This window comes from Carassius auratus, unplaced genomic scaffold (assembly GCF_003368295.1).
Source record: "Carassius auratus strain Wakin unplaced genomic scaffold, ASM336829v1 scaf_tig00041812, whole genome shotgun sequence".
NCBI classification, from domain to species: Eukaryota; Metazoa; Chordata; class Actinopteri; order Cypriniformes; family Cyprinidae; genus Carassius; species Carassius auratus.
This window is the reverse complement of record NW_020526680.1, coordinates 34,419-49,153: the sequence shown is the minus strand read 5'-3', so window position 1 is coordinate 49,153 and position 14,735 is coordinate 34,419. Positions and strand designations below refer to the sequence as shown.

The 14,735-nt window shown below is 38.3% G+C and overlaps 2 protein-coding genes across 5 annotated transcripts; one reads left to right on the top strand and one right to left on the bottom strand.

Annotated features, from left to right (window-relative positions):
* Positions 1 to 4,252: 4,252 nt before the first annotated feature.
* Positions 4,253 to 9,399, top strand: LOC113085546 (uncharacterized). Of its 3 annotated transcripts, XM_026255189.1 has the most exons (15): positions 4,253 to 4,737; positions 5,392 to 5,505; positions 5,583 to 5,675; positions 5,791 to 5,868; positions 5,956 to 6,048; positions 6,277 to 6,622; positions 6,812 to 6,864; positions 6,982 to 7,094; positions 7,191 to 7,424; positions 7,533 to 7,618; positions 7,715 to 7,819; positions 8,100 to 8,293; positions 8,381 to 8,545; positions 8,769 to 9,010; positions 9,137 to 9,399. In XM_026255189.1, the coding sequence occupies exons 1-15, from the start codon at positions 4,568 to 4,570 to the stop codon at positions 9,163 to 9,165; spliced, it is 2,115 nt and encodes a 704-aa protein (XP_026110974.1). In that variant the 5' UTR covers positions 4,253 to 4,567; the 3' UTR covers positions 9,166 to 9,399. The 3 variants fall into 3 exon arrangements, with proteins under 3 accessions (XP_026110974.1, XP_026110973.1, XP_026110972.1); XM_026255188.1 differs by having other exon boundaries at positions 5,598 to 5,675; positions 6,812 to 7,094; XM_026255187.1 differs by having other exon boundaries at positions 6,812 to 7,094.
* A 121-nt stretch (positions 9,400 to 9,520) lies between these two features.
* On the bottom strand, positions 9,521 to 11,656 carry LOC113085548 (scavenger receptor class A member 5-like). 2 transcript variants are annotated; one of them, XR_003284309.1, is made up of 2 exons: positions 11,395 to 11,656; positions 9,521 to 10,009 (listed from the first exon to the last, which is right to left on the bottom strand). XR_003284309.1 is itself a non-coding variant. In XM_026255190.1 (2 exons), the coding sequence occupies exons 1-2, from the start codon at positions 11,419 to 11,421 to the stop codon at positions 10,094 to 10,096; spliced, it is 552 nt and encodes a 183-aa protein (XP_026110975.1). In that variant the 5' UTR covers positions 11,422 to 11,614; the 3' UTR covers positions 9,522 to 10,093. The 2 variants fall into 2 exon arrangements, 1 of the variants encoding a protein (XP_026110975.1); XM_026255190.1 differs by having other exon boundaries at positions 9,522 to 10,618; positions 11,395 to 11,614.
* Between the last annotated feature and the right edge of the window lie 3,079 nt (positions 11,657 to 14,735).

Sequence of the window (14,735 nt, the reverse complement as noted above, 5' to 3'; positions counted from 1 at the left end):
TCATGCTGTTTTCTTTGTTTTTGTTTTTTGGGTAGTATGCAAGAGGACGCTTTGGTAACACCTGGAAAAGAAAGCGAACCTGGGTGTTTGGTATACTTGAGATCAAAGCTGCAAGCAGACGCCCCATTCTTCACCTTGTGAAGAAAAGAAGGAGAAGGAGACCCTTGTTCCCATCATCAAGAAACATGTCAAACGTCAAAGGTTAGTTGTGAGTGATGAGTGGAGAGCATATGCCAGTCTTTCCCAGGAGGGCTGCAAGCATGTCAGAGTCAACCACAGCCAGAATTATGTAGATCCCCAAACAGGACTACATACTCAAAACATTGAGAGAGCATGGCAGACTTACAAGAGGGAAGTTTGGCGTATGCAGGGGAATCGTTCTGAAAAGGCCTTAAAAAAACAGCTCAGCTTCATAGAGTGGACCTACTGGTTAGCAAGAAGACATAAACATGGAGTACTTGGAAGACTTCTCAAGGACATAAGGAATGGTAACCGCAGATACGTTTAGGAACTAACTGTAAACCTTACTGTCATGAAAGGCAAAATGTATTCATTAATTATTATTTGTTGTTTATAACTTTTGATCTTGGTCTTGGGCATTTGAGAAATGTTCTTGTAGAAAAGTATTGAGTGTTTTTTCTCGTTTTGAAATGCTCAATATATAACGTTTGTCACATAATCTGATGGTTCAGATGTGATCCTGATACCCTAGTAAATAATGGGTTGTATTATTTGGAGTGTTTTTGTATTTAATAAAGGTGCACTTTTTTCTCTGATGTGCTGCCTATGGTGTTTGTTCTACTTCAGTCAGGTATTCAAAGCATGTTTTAAATGGTAATTATGTTGCATACAATTAATGGAAACCTGTATGCAATCTGTTGATAGGTTATAGACTTTCTACTGATATCAACTGTTTTTCACTTTAATTAGATAGTCCTAAAATATATCTACTAACGCTTAGTGGAGAATGTCTATTAATAGTCTACTGATCATAAACAATATATTTGTTGACAAACAACAGATAAGCAACTAATCTTCAGTTGACTATCAACAGATTATCAACAAATGGTAAATACAGAAATGTGATGCATTTGACACCCTTTGGGTAGGATATACAGTATCATATACTGACATGACAGTTGACTTTCAACTGACAGATTGATTTTGAGTTGTTGATAGACAGCTTAGAAGATGGTGACTCAATCTACAGAAAGTTAGTTGACAATTGACTAATAACCTATTGCAAAAATAACATTGAAAGTCAACAGGCACTTTTTGTAAAATCAGTAGATTAACACTTGAAATGTACCTTATAGTCTATAGGCAGTTAGTTGAACGTATGTTACTTGTCTGTTGAAACAATGTTGTTGAATGTCAACTGATGCACTGTTGACAAGCTACTGAATGGCTACTAATAAGTAGTAGAGTCTCAACGAACGGACTATCAAAATAAAGTGTTACCCAATATATTTTAAGAAATATATTGGTAAATATATTTTCCTTTCGTAAGGGATTGTCATAAATTGCTGTTCTATAAATTGTTTTTCAGACTGGCAAAGTGAATGCAGATGCTTTTCAGAGGAGCTTTCTGCAATATGTGTACTGCAACTCAGAAGAGGACCAACTTCTGGAGAAGGAGCCATTTGTCTGCCAATGGTGGCTGTTTTAGAGGTTGAAGACAGAACAAACCAGTGAGTTTTGTGTACACATTAAAAACAGCCAATGTCCTTGTTATTCACATCATCATAATATAGTTCTCATTTTGTTATTTAAAATTAAGCTGCTGAATATAATAGCCATGTTAGACGTTGTAAACATGTTTTTTTTTAAGTGTATATACTATATTATTATAATATATTGTTATCATTATTATGTCAAACTTACTACAGTGGTTATCCAGGATACGTTTTGTTGTAGGAGTGAAGAGCCAGGGTTTTTAGATGGAGTGTTTTTATCCCAAGACTCTGAGGTGTCCAGTTTAGTTGAGGAAGTGCGGGGGGCGTTTTCAATCAGGCTGAGCAGCGGGTTTCTTTGGCTTATTTTATAACTAACTGGAAGTAAAATGAGATGTCCGGATGAGGGAATCTTTGACCAGGTGTTGAGATGGCAATGGCAGGTTGCTGAGGTTAGCAATGCAATCAGACTTTCACAAAGAGTGAAGATGCTGAGCTGGATGAATAAAATACAACTAGATTTCAATCCAGAGGCACAGTATATCTATAGTATTGGTTGCTGCACATTATGTCTGACAAAATATCTGACAAAGTTAGACTTTTGGTCTTGGTCTTGATAAATTGCAATGAATAATATTTGTAGATAAAATATCTGAAGCCTATTCTTCAGAGTGCAATGTGTAACATATATGCAGGTCATCGATTCATGGGTTAAAATTCAGGCATATAAAATGAAACCATTTTACACGAAATGCCTGGCCTGGCTGGATTTAAATTATTTACGACAAGGAATTCCAGAGTCATGTGGGCGAGACTCAAAGGAGACACGAAACCCCCCACATTTTCACACACACACACACACATAAGCACATACACAAAAATAAACCTTTCTTAAAGTTCTTTATCTTCGTCATTTTATTAATATGTATTTTGAATGTTTGTGTATTGCATAAAAATGGTTAATCCTGTGTAAATGGTTAAAGTTGCTGACTTATAAATTGGAAATGTGTCTCCTAATTTTAATGTTCTCCAATAGAACCATGGGTTGTAACTCTACTCCTGACCAGGTCGTAAAACTTTATGACCCCACTGGGAAACAGGACAGGAAGAAGCCAAGTCACTGACATCTTTTTCTCAATGTATCCTAAACTATTACTTTTTCAATGTGGTCTCAATGTATCAAGTATTGCTTTTTGGTGCATTAGAGATTCCCCATATAAATTGGAGAATCTGCAGTTTTAATCGTGCTAATCAAACGTTAAATGTGTGTAATTCTGCATTTGAATTAACTTCGTGTTTCTATCAGTTATATATGTACTGTTTGGTGTTTTTGGAATTGTCATGTTGTGACCCAACTATCCACCTGTATAAAAGGTGTGTAAAAATTTATTAATCTTGAATTACGAACTTGCTAGAATATCACTGCTGAGATCTGACAAGCCTAAGTTATTAGGGTGGGTGTTTCCACAGAGACAAAGGAACTTTTTCCCGCTTCAGATCGCGGACGTTCATTGGTTGTTCACGTGAACAGAGGCGTGAACCATTTCAAGCCATAAGAGCTGACCCCGGAAGGTCCAGCCCTCTCTTCTTTCTCTTACGCTGCTAACCTGCTGCAACCCTGGTTGCTTCCGCTTGTCCCTCTGAGCGGCCTCGGGCCGCTCTAATATCGCTGAGAGGACAGCCATTCTCATGGCTCCTTCGGAAGCTTTCGTTTCCGTTGTTTTGTTTTCCTTTCTTTACTAAGTTTATTCAACTATTCGCCTCTCCACACAAGGAAGACAAATTCTGGAACACTGCCTTGTGAAACCTTTCAAATACCGCGCGATCCCGCAGCAACCCCTGGAAGACCTGAACCACGAACAAAGAGACCTTGCTCACGCCAGGCTCCAGCACACGCACGCTGTTTTCAAAAAGACCACGCTCACGCACGCTGGGCCATGCAGGTATCAATCTCTATTGAGATTTAAATGCTGCTTAAATTGTGTCTATGATTTGAGTCGTTGTTGGCTTCCAAGGGTACTGTCTGTGATTTTGCATAACTCATATCATACTGTGACCACGCTCTCTCTCTCACCTCCCTCCTCTCTCATTCATTCTCTCTCTCTCTCTCTCTCTCTCTCTCTCTCTCTCTCTCTCTCTCTCTCCCTCATTTGGATTCTGTTATGTCTCGTACAAAGTTTACTGTCTGTATTGTCGTACGAGTATTTACTCTGTGTGATTTGTAGTTTTATGTATTATTAGTTCAATTATTAAAAACAAATATATTCATGATTGCCTGCGAACCGCTCACATTACGAGTCAATGAAGTGTCTGATTTTAGCTACATGCTGTTTAAAATTAGAAAACTAAATTTATCATAATGATAAGATAATGTTTTCATGGCCAGAGAATGTTTTTCCTTGAATTATAAGAAGTGATAACTTTATTGAAAATTGATAAGTTAATCTTACAGCCGTTTGCTGGACAAACCACTGTTTGATTTGCAGTAATTTACAGTAAGAGATATCACTATAACTGATATGAAGAATGGAATATTGACATATTAATGTGTAAGGGAAACAGGTCAATTTAGCTCAAAGGGAATCATTTAATAATTTAAAGGAGCTGTATGTAAGAAATCTATTTTAATTAATCATAAAATGGCCCTGATGTGTCACTAGACATTAAGAAAACATGTTCATTTCATATACGTATATCACTGACAACAGTAGTCCGGCCAGGATATTGTCATTTAAAAAGTGGACTTGCAGCCCTCAACTGATGTTGTTGTTGTCATTTTGTGTTTTGGCCTGACGCGCCTCCCTCCTCCTATCTACCAATCACGAAGTCAGTAGTGTTTCGGGATCCGTGTTGCCAGCTTTGCTGTAACTTACTCTAACTCCAGTCGGATAAAAATGTCTGTTACTAAATCAAAAAGACCTCGTTATAATTCTGAAATTCGTCGTGACAAAGTCCGAAATAAAACCAGAATTTGTATTGGAGATGCTTTTGAACGATGGAGACGGCTGAAAACGGAGAAGAATTTGAACACAGACGCCAACGTTGCTAATTTTCTCCTGGACAGGTAAGATTCATCTATGCTTGGCTAGCTTGTACTTGATGTCGATGGACATTTGATATATTAATGACAGTCGAACAAAGTTAGGCATGTTTGTGCAAAGTAAAATAACGTTAGCTCACATGGACGTATGCTAAGCAATGCATTACAGTAGCCCGTTTTTCTGTCATTATGCTGAGAAGCTGAGGAAAACAACATTAGCACGCCCATTGTGGCAATTTGAAACGTAATTGAGACAGTAGCCTAATGTTACCTCAGTAAAAATGATTCGTCATTTCTTCTTCACGTATATCATGGACCAAGTTACACATGCTGAAAGTTGACCTTTATGACCATTGCTAATGTAATTTAGTTACTATAACAATATTTTCTGATGGAACTGAAAACAACCCTGTGATAGCCATTGGTGATATTGAATTTGGCCCGCATTACAATTGCTGTGGAAAATGTTTTGGTTATTTGTTAGCGTACTTATTACAAAAACTTTAGTACTTGTAAATCGATTTTTTTTTTGTTATTGAAAAAAAAGGAATTTTTATTTTGTTGTTTATATGTTTTTTGTTTTGTTTTACTATTATCTTTTTTTTTCAAATTTTTTTTATTGTAATTGTATTTATATGTTAAAAAAAGAAAACAAATCAAAAACGCTTATCTCTTCAGCTATTATGGCCCCAGCACCTCAACACCCAGTAAGAGAAACTTGAAGAAACACCACCTGACTGCACCATCACTTTCCAGTATCGTATGTGCATCATCTGAAACACTTTCAAATCGGTCAGTAGTCAGTACCACTTTTATTTCTTTTTTTTTATTTTCATTGCATATTTTGAAACAATTTGGGTCTTAAACAGCTACACCATTTACAGAGAGGACCTGTCGCCTATTGAGGAAAGACTGGAAGATGATGAGCGCACCATAGATGCCTCTGAGGTTCTGGAGGAAAGGTAGATAAAGCCTCTCAGGCTTCCTAATATGCCAAATGATAAGAAATGTTTTGTAAGTAAAAATGTACTTAAAAAAAAAAAATCTTTGTGACCTCTGTATTGTTTTTGTTTTTAGTCTACAGAACATGAGCATCCAGGATGCTGAAACCCAGGTCATGAATGAGCAGGAGATAAATGATCTAATGAACATTGTGTAAGTTCCACTGGGTTTTACTGAACATTGAGTAACAAGATGTTCTGCTTTGTATTAACAAATATAATTTTCTATCACATTTGCCAGAATTGATTGGGGGGACAGTGAAGGTGTTAGTAATGAGGAGATTGAAGCAGATGACAGTGAAGATGAGGACTATGTCCCTCGTATTTGTATTCGGTATGTTAACATTGGATCCTCTAAGATTATGCACAATACATTATCGAACATTGATTCAATTAAATATGTAAACATAAAAATAAAAGATGTAAGATTTTTTTATATTTTCTGGTCCCTGTAGTATCTCAAAGATAACCCCGTCTTTGTATATGCCATTTTTATTTTATTCATCTGATTGGATATCTATCTGTAAATGATATATACAGTATATATCTTTCATGTCTTTAGGTTGGGTGGAGCATTGCAGGCACCACCATGCATTGACAATCTGCCTGTGATAGATGCCAGTGAGACAGTACATGACATCCCGGATGTAGAGCCTCCATCAGTCACCTTACCTACACTTCAACAACCTGGCTTTCCTGATACACTGGAGGTCATGACTGAAGATGACCTAATCGGGAAACGGGCCTCCATCACTTATGAGGACTGTTTGAGGCAGCTTGCAACATTACTTGTGCTTCCAGTCCAAAAGTGCCCATACACATGTGACGTCAGTAAAATGGAGTGTCAGTGTCGCCCTCCATTTGAAGTTTCCATTACACGCAGGGGTACTGCAAGCATCATGGAATGGGTATGTGTTGTAATCATACTACATTGCAAATAAGTGTAGATCGGTGTTGGAGGCAATGTCAATACGTTGACAGTGGTTTTGTGAAACTCAATCAAGCTTCCTGAGTTGTAGTTTCCACTTAGTGGAAGCAATTCTATGTTTGTATTTGATAATGCTAAATAGCCTAAGTTGTGTCCCATTTATTGTCAGACCTGCCTTGTTGGCCACACTGTATGGACATGGAGCTCACAGCCCACTTTGAGGTACGGGATGCTAGCAGGGGACTTTATGTTGGCAAGCAACATACTACTCTCCGGAAGCAAATACGCCAAAGTCTCGCTTCTGTTCCAGTTTATGAACATGGGGATGGTGGACCGTAGTTCATTTTTCACAATTCAGGACACATACGGTGTAGACACTGTGAAGGAGTTTTGGGAGGAGAGGAGGGCTGAGGCAATAAATCGGCTAAAAGACAGAGATGTGGTAATAGTAGGTAATGTACATTTTTTATTAATTTATGCTACAGTATGTTAAGATGTAAATTTTATGTTCTGTGTTAATCATTGATTCTTGTTTACAAATTGAATAGCGGATGGAAGAATGGACAGTCCTGGACATTGCGCCCAGTACTGTACATACACTGCCATGGAGAACGAATCCAGGGAAATCATCTCTGTCATCACTGTGGACAAAAGGGAGACTGGGCGAAATTCTGTGATCATGGAGAGAGAGGCATTTGTGCGGACAGTCGACACTCTTTTGAATGAAGTGAAACTAGTAGAGGTCTGCACTGATGCCCATGTCCAGATCTCCGCACTAATGAGTAAGTTGCCACTGAAATTTTGCGTTACTTGTAGAATTACAACAACTTTTTTGGAGGGGTGGGGGGACCATTACTGTACTAATTATACATATTATTTTTTCAAATAAGACAAAGGAAAGTACAAAGACCTTGGGCTGCAGCACAGCTTGGATATGTGGCATGGGGCCAAGAATTTGGCAAAAAGGATCCATGCTGTAAGTTCAGCTGTCATTACTATGGCTTCCTTTTCTGCATGGCAATCTACCCTAATTTGAGCGGTGTAATCATGATAACTGTTATGTCTATCCCAGGCTTCACAGGTCAAGGGTCAGTCCAGTTTGAGCAGTTGGCTAAAAGACATTGTCAACCACTTTTGGTGGTGCTGCAAAACAGCAGATTCTTACCAAGAGTTCCTTGTAAGTTGATATGGTTTGAAAAATAGTTGTCATCTAAAAATAATATGCAAAACTAACATGCAGACTTATTAGACATGCCTTGCTGGTAAAGAGAATAAGTTAGGATGGTTCGTTGATGTTGGATATTTGTTGATTCAGTAGCTAACCAGACATGTCATTGTGGTAAATAATGTGACCCACTTAGATTATAGTACTTACAAACAGAATCATCATTAAAAATGAATTATGTACAATATGCATGCTTTTTTTTCTGTACATTATATTTCTATATTATTTCTAGGAGCTGTGGCTTGGTCTCCTACATCATGTGACAAATGAACACAGGTGGGTCCTGGGAAGCTGCCAGCATGCAGACTTAGAATCTGGTGGAACTCAACAGTGGCTTGAGCGAGGCTCCATGGCACATGAGGCCCTGAAGAGCATCGTTAGAAACAAGCGGTGGCTTAATGAGGTCCACAAATATCTAAATTTTAGGTAATATTTTGAGTATATACACATACTGTAGATAGAAAGATATTTTCAAAATCCCACTAAATGTCTCTTCTCACACACACCCCACAGGTCCACTGCTGATCTGGAGTCCTTCCAGAACCATATTTTAATGTACGCTAGCAAGCGCACAGCATTTAGCCCTCCTGTCTTTGAGGCCAGGATGCTCCTTGCAGCGATGGACTATAATTACCACAAGGACCGCCCAGAGTTGTGTAAATCTGATGGAAGCAAACAGTAAGTGACTTGCTCACATCTACATGCTATTGTTTTATACCAGATTACAACACCATGTAAGGGATACTCCACCGAAAAATGAAAATTCTATCAACATATACACCATGAGGGGGAGTGAGTATGTGATGATAGAATTTTCATCTAACACTACAGAAGAACACTACAAAAAATGTCCCTTGGAATGTAAATGTATTCTTCCCTCCCCTTTCTGCTTTTAATTCAGGTACAGGAGGCTGTACAAGAAGAATGCTCGCAGGTATATGCTATACACTCGGAAGACATCCAAGACGTATGGCTACATCCCAGAACTGCAAGCTATGCTCCTTCAAAAGAGATTAGCTGGTAAGGGGATGCCCAGACGGAGGACACTACGACCTGATGACCCCAGAAGGTACGGCCCACTTCCCCCTGTGCCGGCACCAACAATTGAGGAACTCCTGCACACCCAAGTCAGGAGAGGTCTTGGTAGGTTGAATGCAAATTTATTTATTTTGCACCTTGGGCTACATGCCACACACCAAGTCAGATGTTATGCATAACACTTCCAAGTTTGAAATAAACTAACTTCAGGTTGTATTTTGCTCTCCTCAGTGTCAACATTCCAGACTAAAGACCTGTGAAGCCCAGTTTCCAGAGCCTCACAACCCTGACCATCTTCATGGCCATGTAAACTTTTGTGTCACAAGCTGCTTATCAACAATTTCAGACTAAAATTTTAACAGTACAGAGCAGCTGAGTCTAGTTTTCTATTTATACTGTGTAACATTTATCATTATACCATTTTATATACTGTTTCTCTACATTGTAAAAAGCATAGTATTGTTATTATAAATAAACTTTTTTTATTGAAAAAATGAGGAAGGCTCTTTACAAACAAACAAACCAAAAAACTGAACAAATCAAAAAACAATTAGTAAAACTATATATACAACAATAAATAACTTGAATTTAACTGTTCACGTTAGAATGGTATCAAATGCTGGGTACAAAGCCAGTGTACTGGCCTTGGGGGTCAGGGTATTTGTCCCTTATTTTCCATATACAGCAGCTGGGAATAACACGACGGTTACCCAGACCCAGTGACCCATGCTGCCAAAAGATGTATTGACGATAAGCAGCATACCTAAATTGTCTGTTATCATCTCCTGGCTCTATAACTTCAGCTACCACCAACATATCATTTCTGTAATCTCTGTGAATACGCAAATAACCATCTTCCAGACAATACAGATCAAAATGTGCCAATTTGCTGATGCAGTAGTCAGGCCCCTGGCCACAGCATTTCCTTTCAGCGTCTGTGGCCATTTCCCTGCAGTTCCCACAGGTGCACCATGGAAGAGCAGCGTTAGGTGGGGTTGTGCTGTCCAATTGAGGAAGTGCATCAAAAACTAATCCAGGATTCCGGGAGAAGACCTGGGTTGCTAGTGCTCGTAGCCTCACTTCACTCATGCCCTGAATGAGTGCCTAAGTAAACAAACCATAATAGAAAATGTGTTATTTACATTTGATTAAAAATAACAAAGATGCTAACATTGATTCAAATGGTGGCTACTTATCACAAGCCATAATTTTACTAGAATCTATCAATTGTGTAGCTAGCATATTCTGGAAACAAACCTCTGTCCAGACCCTTCGGTCAATTTGGATCATCTGAACTCTGTTCTCTTCCTCTGCATCTCTGCCTCCTTTCCCTTTCCTTCCTCTGCTGCCAACTCCAGTACTTGGACCTGCATTATCTCCTCTTCCACCTCTCTGACCTCTTCCACCTCTCTGGCCTCTTCCACCTCTCTGGCCTCTGTCACCTGGTGCAGGGCCCACACTCTCTCCTTTTCCACCTGAAACATCTGCACTCTCTCTTCCAGCTCTCTGGCCTCTTCCACCTGGTCCATCTCCTCCCTCTAAATTCTCTCCTTCTCTCTGCTCTTTGTCTCCTGGACCAAGACCTGCACGCTCTACTCTTGTCCCTCTCCCCTTTGCTCTTCTTTTCCTTTGTCTGCGCCTCCTCTCGCCTTCCCAGCTCTCATCAGCCTCACTTAGGACAGCGGGCACCTCATAACTGAGGTCTAAATCAGGCTGCAACAAGTGAGAGCAGTACAAGTGCTAACTCAAAATAAACATTCTCTACCTTTTAGGCTATGTACTATATTAGTATTGGTTTGGAAGCACTACAGTAGGTACAATTCCAAGGAAAAAATACTTTTTCTAATGTCCATAACACTAATGAAAAGCACAGTGTAGCCTATGATGTGAAAAATTTGGGCCATTTGGAACGTTTTGTAGCCTACTTGTTTTTCATGCAAGTTCTACAGCCAAAAATAATAGAATGTCATGTAATCCTTCACATCACATATTTTAGCGTTATGGACGTGCTGCAGGGTAAGTAAAATAAAAATAAAAAATACAGCTGGCCACTTTCACTTATATCATCAGCTAATTGAATAACTGTATCTTTGATATTGGTTACACAGTGACAGGCTTGTGCTTGTATTTACATTAATGACAGATAAATAACGTTACAAGTTACACTACCAGTTACCATTCTGTCTGTCACATACGAGCATACATGTTTACGATTATACTGTCACATACGAGCATAAATCTTTACGATTATACTGTTACATACGAGCATACATATTTACGATTATAATGTCACATACGAGCATAAATCTTTACGATTATACTGTCACATACGAGCATAAATCTTTACGATTATACAGTCACATACGAGCATACATCTTTACGATTATATTTAACTAATGACAATTAGTAAAATGTTTAAATACATAATTACTTATCAAAATATCTCTCATGAAGCATAAACATAATTAACAGAAAACGGAAAAACTTACTGTGTACGTCTGTTCGTCACCTGCCATTGGAAGCTCGATGAAGCAGCCTACGTTTCTGCTGAATCCTGCAGCTTATCTGGCAACCTCGAGTCAGGGGGGAGGGGGAGGGGATACACCGCTCTGCAGTATTTTTATAGTGACTGCAGTACCAGTTTAGGCCACAATCCTACACACGGTTCCTTTAAAGGGAATTTGAACAGAATCACTGTTTCACGGCTGATCAATGAGACGCCCTGCGATTCACTGAACGAGCCATTTAACATCAAATCTGCGCTGGATACTAATATCCAAACTATAGTGAAACACTATCAATTAGCACAGTAACAAGATCGGCAGTTTAAGACATTAACTTGTAAGCACAAAACACAAGATACTTCTCTTTTCAATATGAATAAGGCTTTATTAGATAAATCTAAGACATATAAACTAATCTAGCACATAAACGCATGCACTCACACATTCACACAAGTTGCAGGAAGATCGAAAGTTAGGGAAAGATGAGTTTAAGAGAATGGAAATATGGAATCCCAAGTTTACAGCAATACGTTAAATTGCATAGACATGAACAACCATCAATCACGTAATTAGCCCTCGCATTGAGTTCCTCAATGTGACTAAAATTATATTAGATACACCAGCACAACAAATATCTGGGGATACGTTGCCTTCGTGTCCTGTGAAAGGGAGTCCCGTTGAAAGGGCTATCCCGGTGTCGCTGATTGGCTGGAAGTTCAGTAGTGGCTGAAGTGACGTCTTGGGAAGCCCGTGGTTGTTGAGCGTTGGCTGAAAGTGCAGAGTCGTGTGCGCTGGTCGAAGTTGAACGGGCATCCGAGGTCAGGCGTCGGAGACTCGACGTTACAAAACTTAACTCAGAACACGAAACTCTCAAACGGAAAAGAAAAGAAATAAAGTTTGACGAGACTAGGTTGTGTTCCTTCTCATCGTGGCTAAGTAGCAGCAGGCTTGCAGGCAAAGCACGCTGGAACCGCGCTCAAAAGATAGTGATGACTAAACAGCATGGCTAGAAGCTACAAGCTAGCAGAAGCATAGCTAGAGACTAGAAACAGACATGGCTAATAGCAGCAGCATAGCTAGAGACTAAAAAGCAGACTAAAAGCAGACACGAAAAGCGTAACTGATAGCACGAGCAAGGCTAGAACTAAAAGCCAAGATTTTACGATGTCCTCAGTTTTTAAACTGGCCTGTTGGCCACACCTCAAATGTTGTCTTGACCAATCAGATATTGTCTTGGCTCGGGGGTATCATAAATCATTTGTTTATCTTACCAAGCATGTGGTCCGAGTTTTCCTGCTCTGGCAGGGTCTTATTTTGGACATGATTACTATAACACGAATATGATATATTTTACAAATAAATGATTGTCAGGACAATATCAAGCAAGAAAATTCACTCACAGACATACCAAACACCATTATGCATCATTAAGCTATGCCATAGTTATAAAAAACAAAACATACACAATAAGTGATTATACATGATAGTCAAATGTGTGGGTTACACATAAATGAATATGGAGTGAAGCGATGGACTGATTCATTTATCAGTCTTTTTGAGTTCATTCTTGGCCATATATATGTACAAAAGCAGTTTCTTTGTCATTCTCATGACAAAGACTTTTCTGTGAAGACAGAGGTTTAACCCTCTGGAGTCTAAGGGTATTTTTGGGGCCTGGAGAAGTTTTGTCATGCCCTGATATTTGTGCTTTTTTCAGTTTCTTATAAATATCTAAATGGGTAAAGTCTAATATCACTGTAATCAGCACAAACTGGGCTATAATAATATGTGAAATGCATGCATGTACATGATTGTATTTTTGAGAAAAAAAATGTTATGCATGGTTAGTGAAAAACTAAAAATGTTAAGTCACTTGAATAAGGCCATAAAACACATACATAAAATTGGTTGCCGGAAAAGTTGAGAACTGGAGCTTGTAGCCTAGAATGTTTCTTTCTAAATTATGTGAAAATCATCTTGTTTACTCATTCACAGAAAACAATATATTGATTTAAATTTTCTAAGACACTTTTTGTTGGTAAAAGTCATATGCGAGTAGGCGTCAACTATCATGAATATCATTGTGATTTACACCTGAGAAGACAAAGGCCTGCATAATGAGCTGCATAATGAGCCGCATAATGAGCCTCTCATTCAGCTGTGCCACTGTGAGTGAGGATTTACAGGAAAGAATGTGAGAACAAAATAAAAGTATATAATTTTATGTTTGTAGTTTATTAAGAATATATTTAATTATCCCACAACATAATTTAATATCCACTTGGGGGAGCAGTTAAACAGTTTATTAGGGACAATCAAAGCTTACTTTCAAACAAATTGTTTGGCATCCTTACTCCAGTCACACAATCCTTCAGAAATCCTTTTAACAATCTTATTTTCTACCAAATAAACCCCATTTATCATCATCATCATCATTATTATTATTATTAATGTTGAAAAGAGCTGAGAATATTTTTCAGTTTTTTTTTAGGGGGAATAAATCGAAAGAACTGCATTGTTTTTACATTTGTTAGAGTTATCTCTATTTGTCACATTTATATTATTTACATCAAGCTTTTGAATGGTATAGTATTGTATATTGTTATTGAAACTTCATAATGTTTCACTTTATTATACATTTAGTCAGGAATTATAGTTTGGAAAAAGTATTTGGAAAAAGTCTGACTAGTAAAATGTTTACACTTTATGTGAAAACTAGTACAAATAAATAAAAAGAGACTTACTCATGTTTATGATCTCTGCTGAATAAAGTGCTTCATTCTTTTTTCTGAGGAAATCCATTTCTCAAATCCTCAACCACATCACATCTTTTTGGGGTGAATTATGTCTTAGTCCTCTCATCGCGAAGCAAACAGTAAAATAAAATAAAAACTTAAAGAACAGTCTCGCTGCTTTTTCTTCTGTGTGGGCGTATTCAAGCTGCACGCTTCAGTTTGAATCTGAATAGCGCGTTCAGCGCGGGGGTGTGGTCACATTAGATATAATGAGCGGAGATATGAAAAATAGACATCGCGTTGTTTTCATATGGATTACTTTATCTCAGAATATTTGTTTTCGGCAGCACTTGTTTAGTTTAAAAGTAGACATTTCAGGCTTTCTATAGATATCGCTCTCATGTCTCTTCGTTGAGTATTCACAGAGTTACAGTTCATTTTAATGACGTGTTTGTACATGACGATCAGCGGAGACAATGACTGCAGACAGCGCACTTTGTTTGTTATCTTTAATTTATAAGTGCACAAAGGTTCTTTGTTATTATGTCTGTATCCAAAAAAAACTAGACCCTTTACAGATTCGATTGATGT

What these genes read in the sequence shown, in the direction of transcription:
- LOC113085546 (XM_026255187.1), top strand. Translation starts at nt 4,568, where the DNA reads ATGTCTGTTACTAAATCAAAAAGACCTCGTTATAATTCTGAAATTCGT. An exon ending in TCTGAGGTTCTGGAGGAAAG is followed by an intron (nt 5,676 to 5,790) that starts GTAGATAAAGCC and finishes TTTTGTTTTTAG; the next exon opens with TCTACAGAACATGAGCATCC. An exon ending in CAGAGATGTGGTAATAGTAG is followed by an intron (nt 7,095 to 7,190) that starts GTAATGTACATT and finishes CAAATTGAATAG; the next exon opens with CGGATGGAAGAATGGACAGT.
- LOC113085548 (XM_026255190.1), bottom strand. Translation starts at nt 11,421, where the DNA reads ATGGCAGGTGACGAACAGACGTACACA. An exon ending in GTGACGAACAGACGTACACA is followed by an intron (nt 10,619 to 11,394) that starts GTAAGTTTTTCC and finishes CACTTGTTGCAG; the next exon opens with CCTGATTTAGACCTCAGTTA.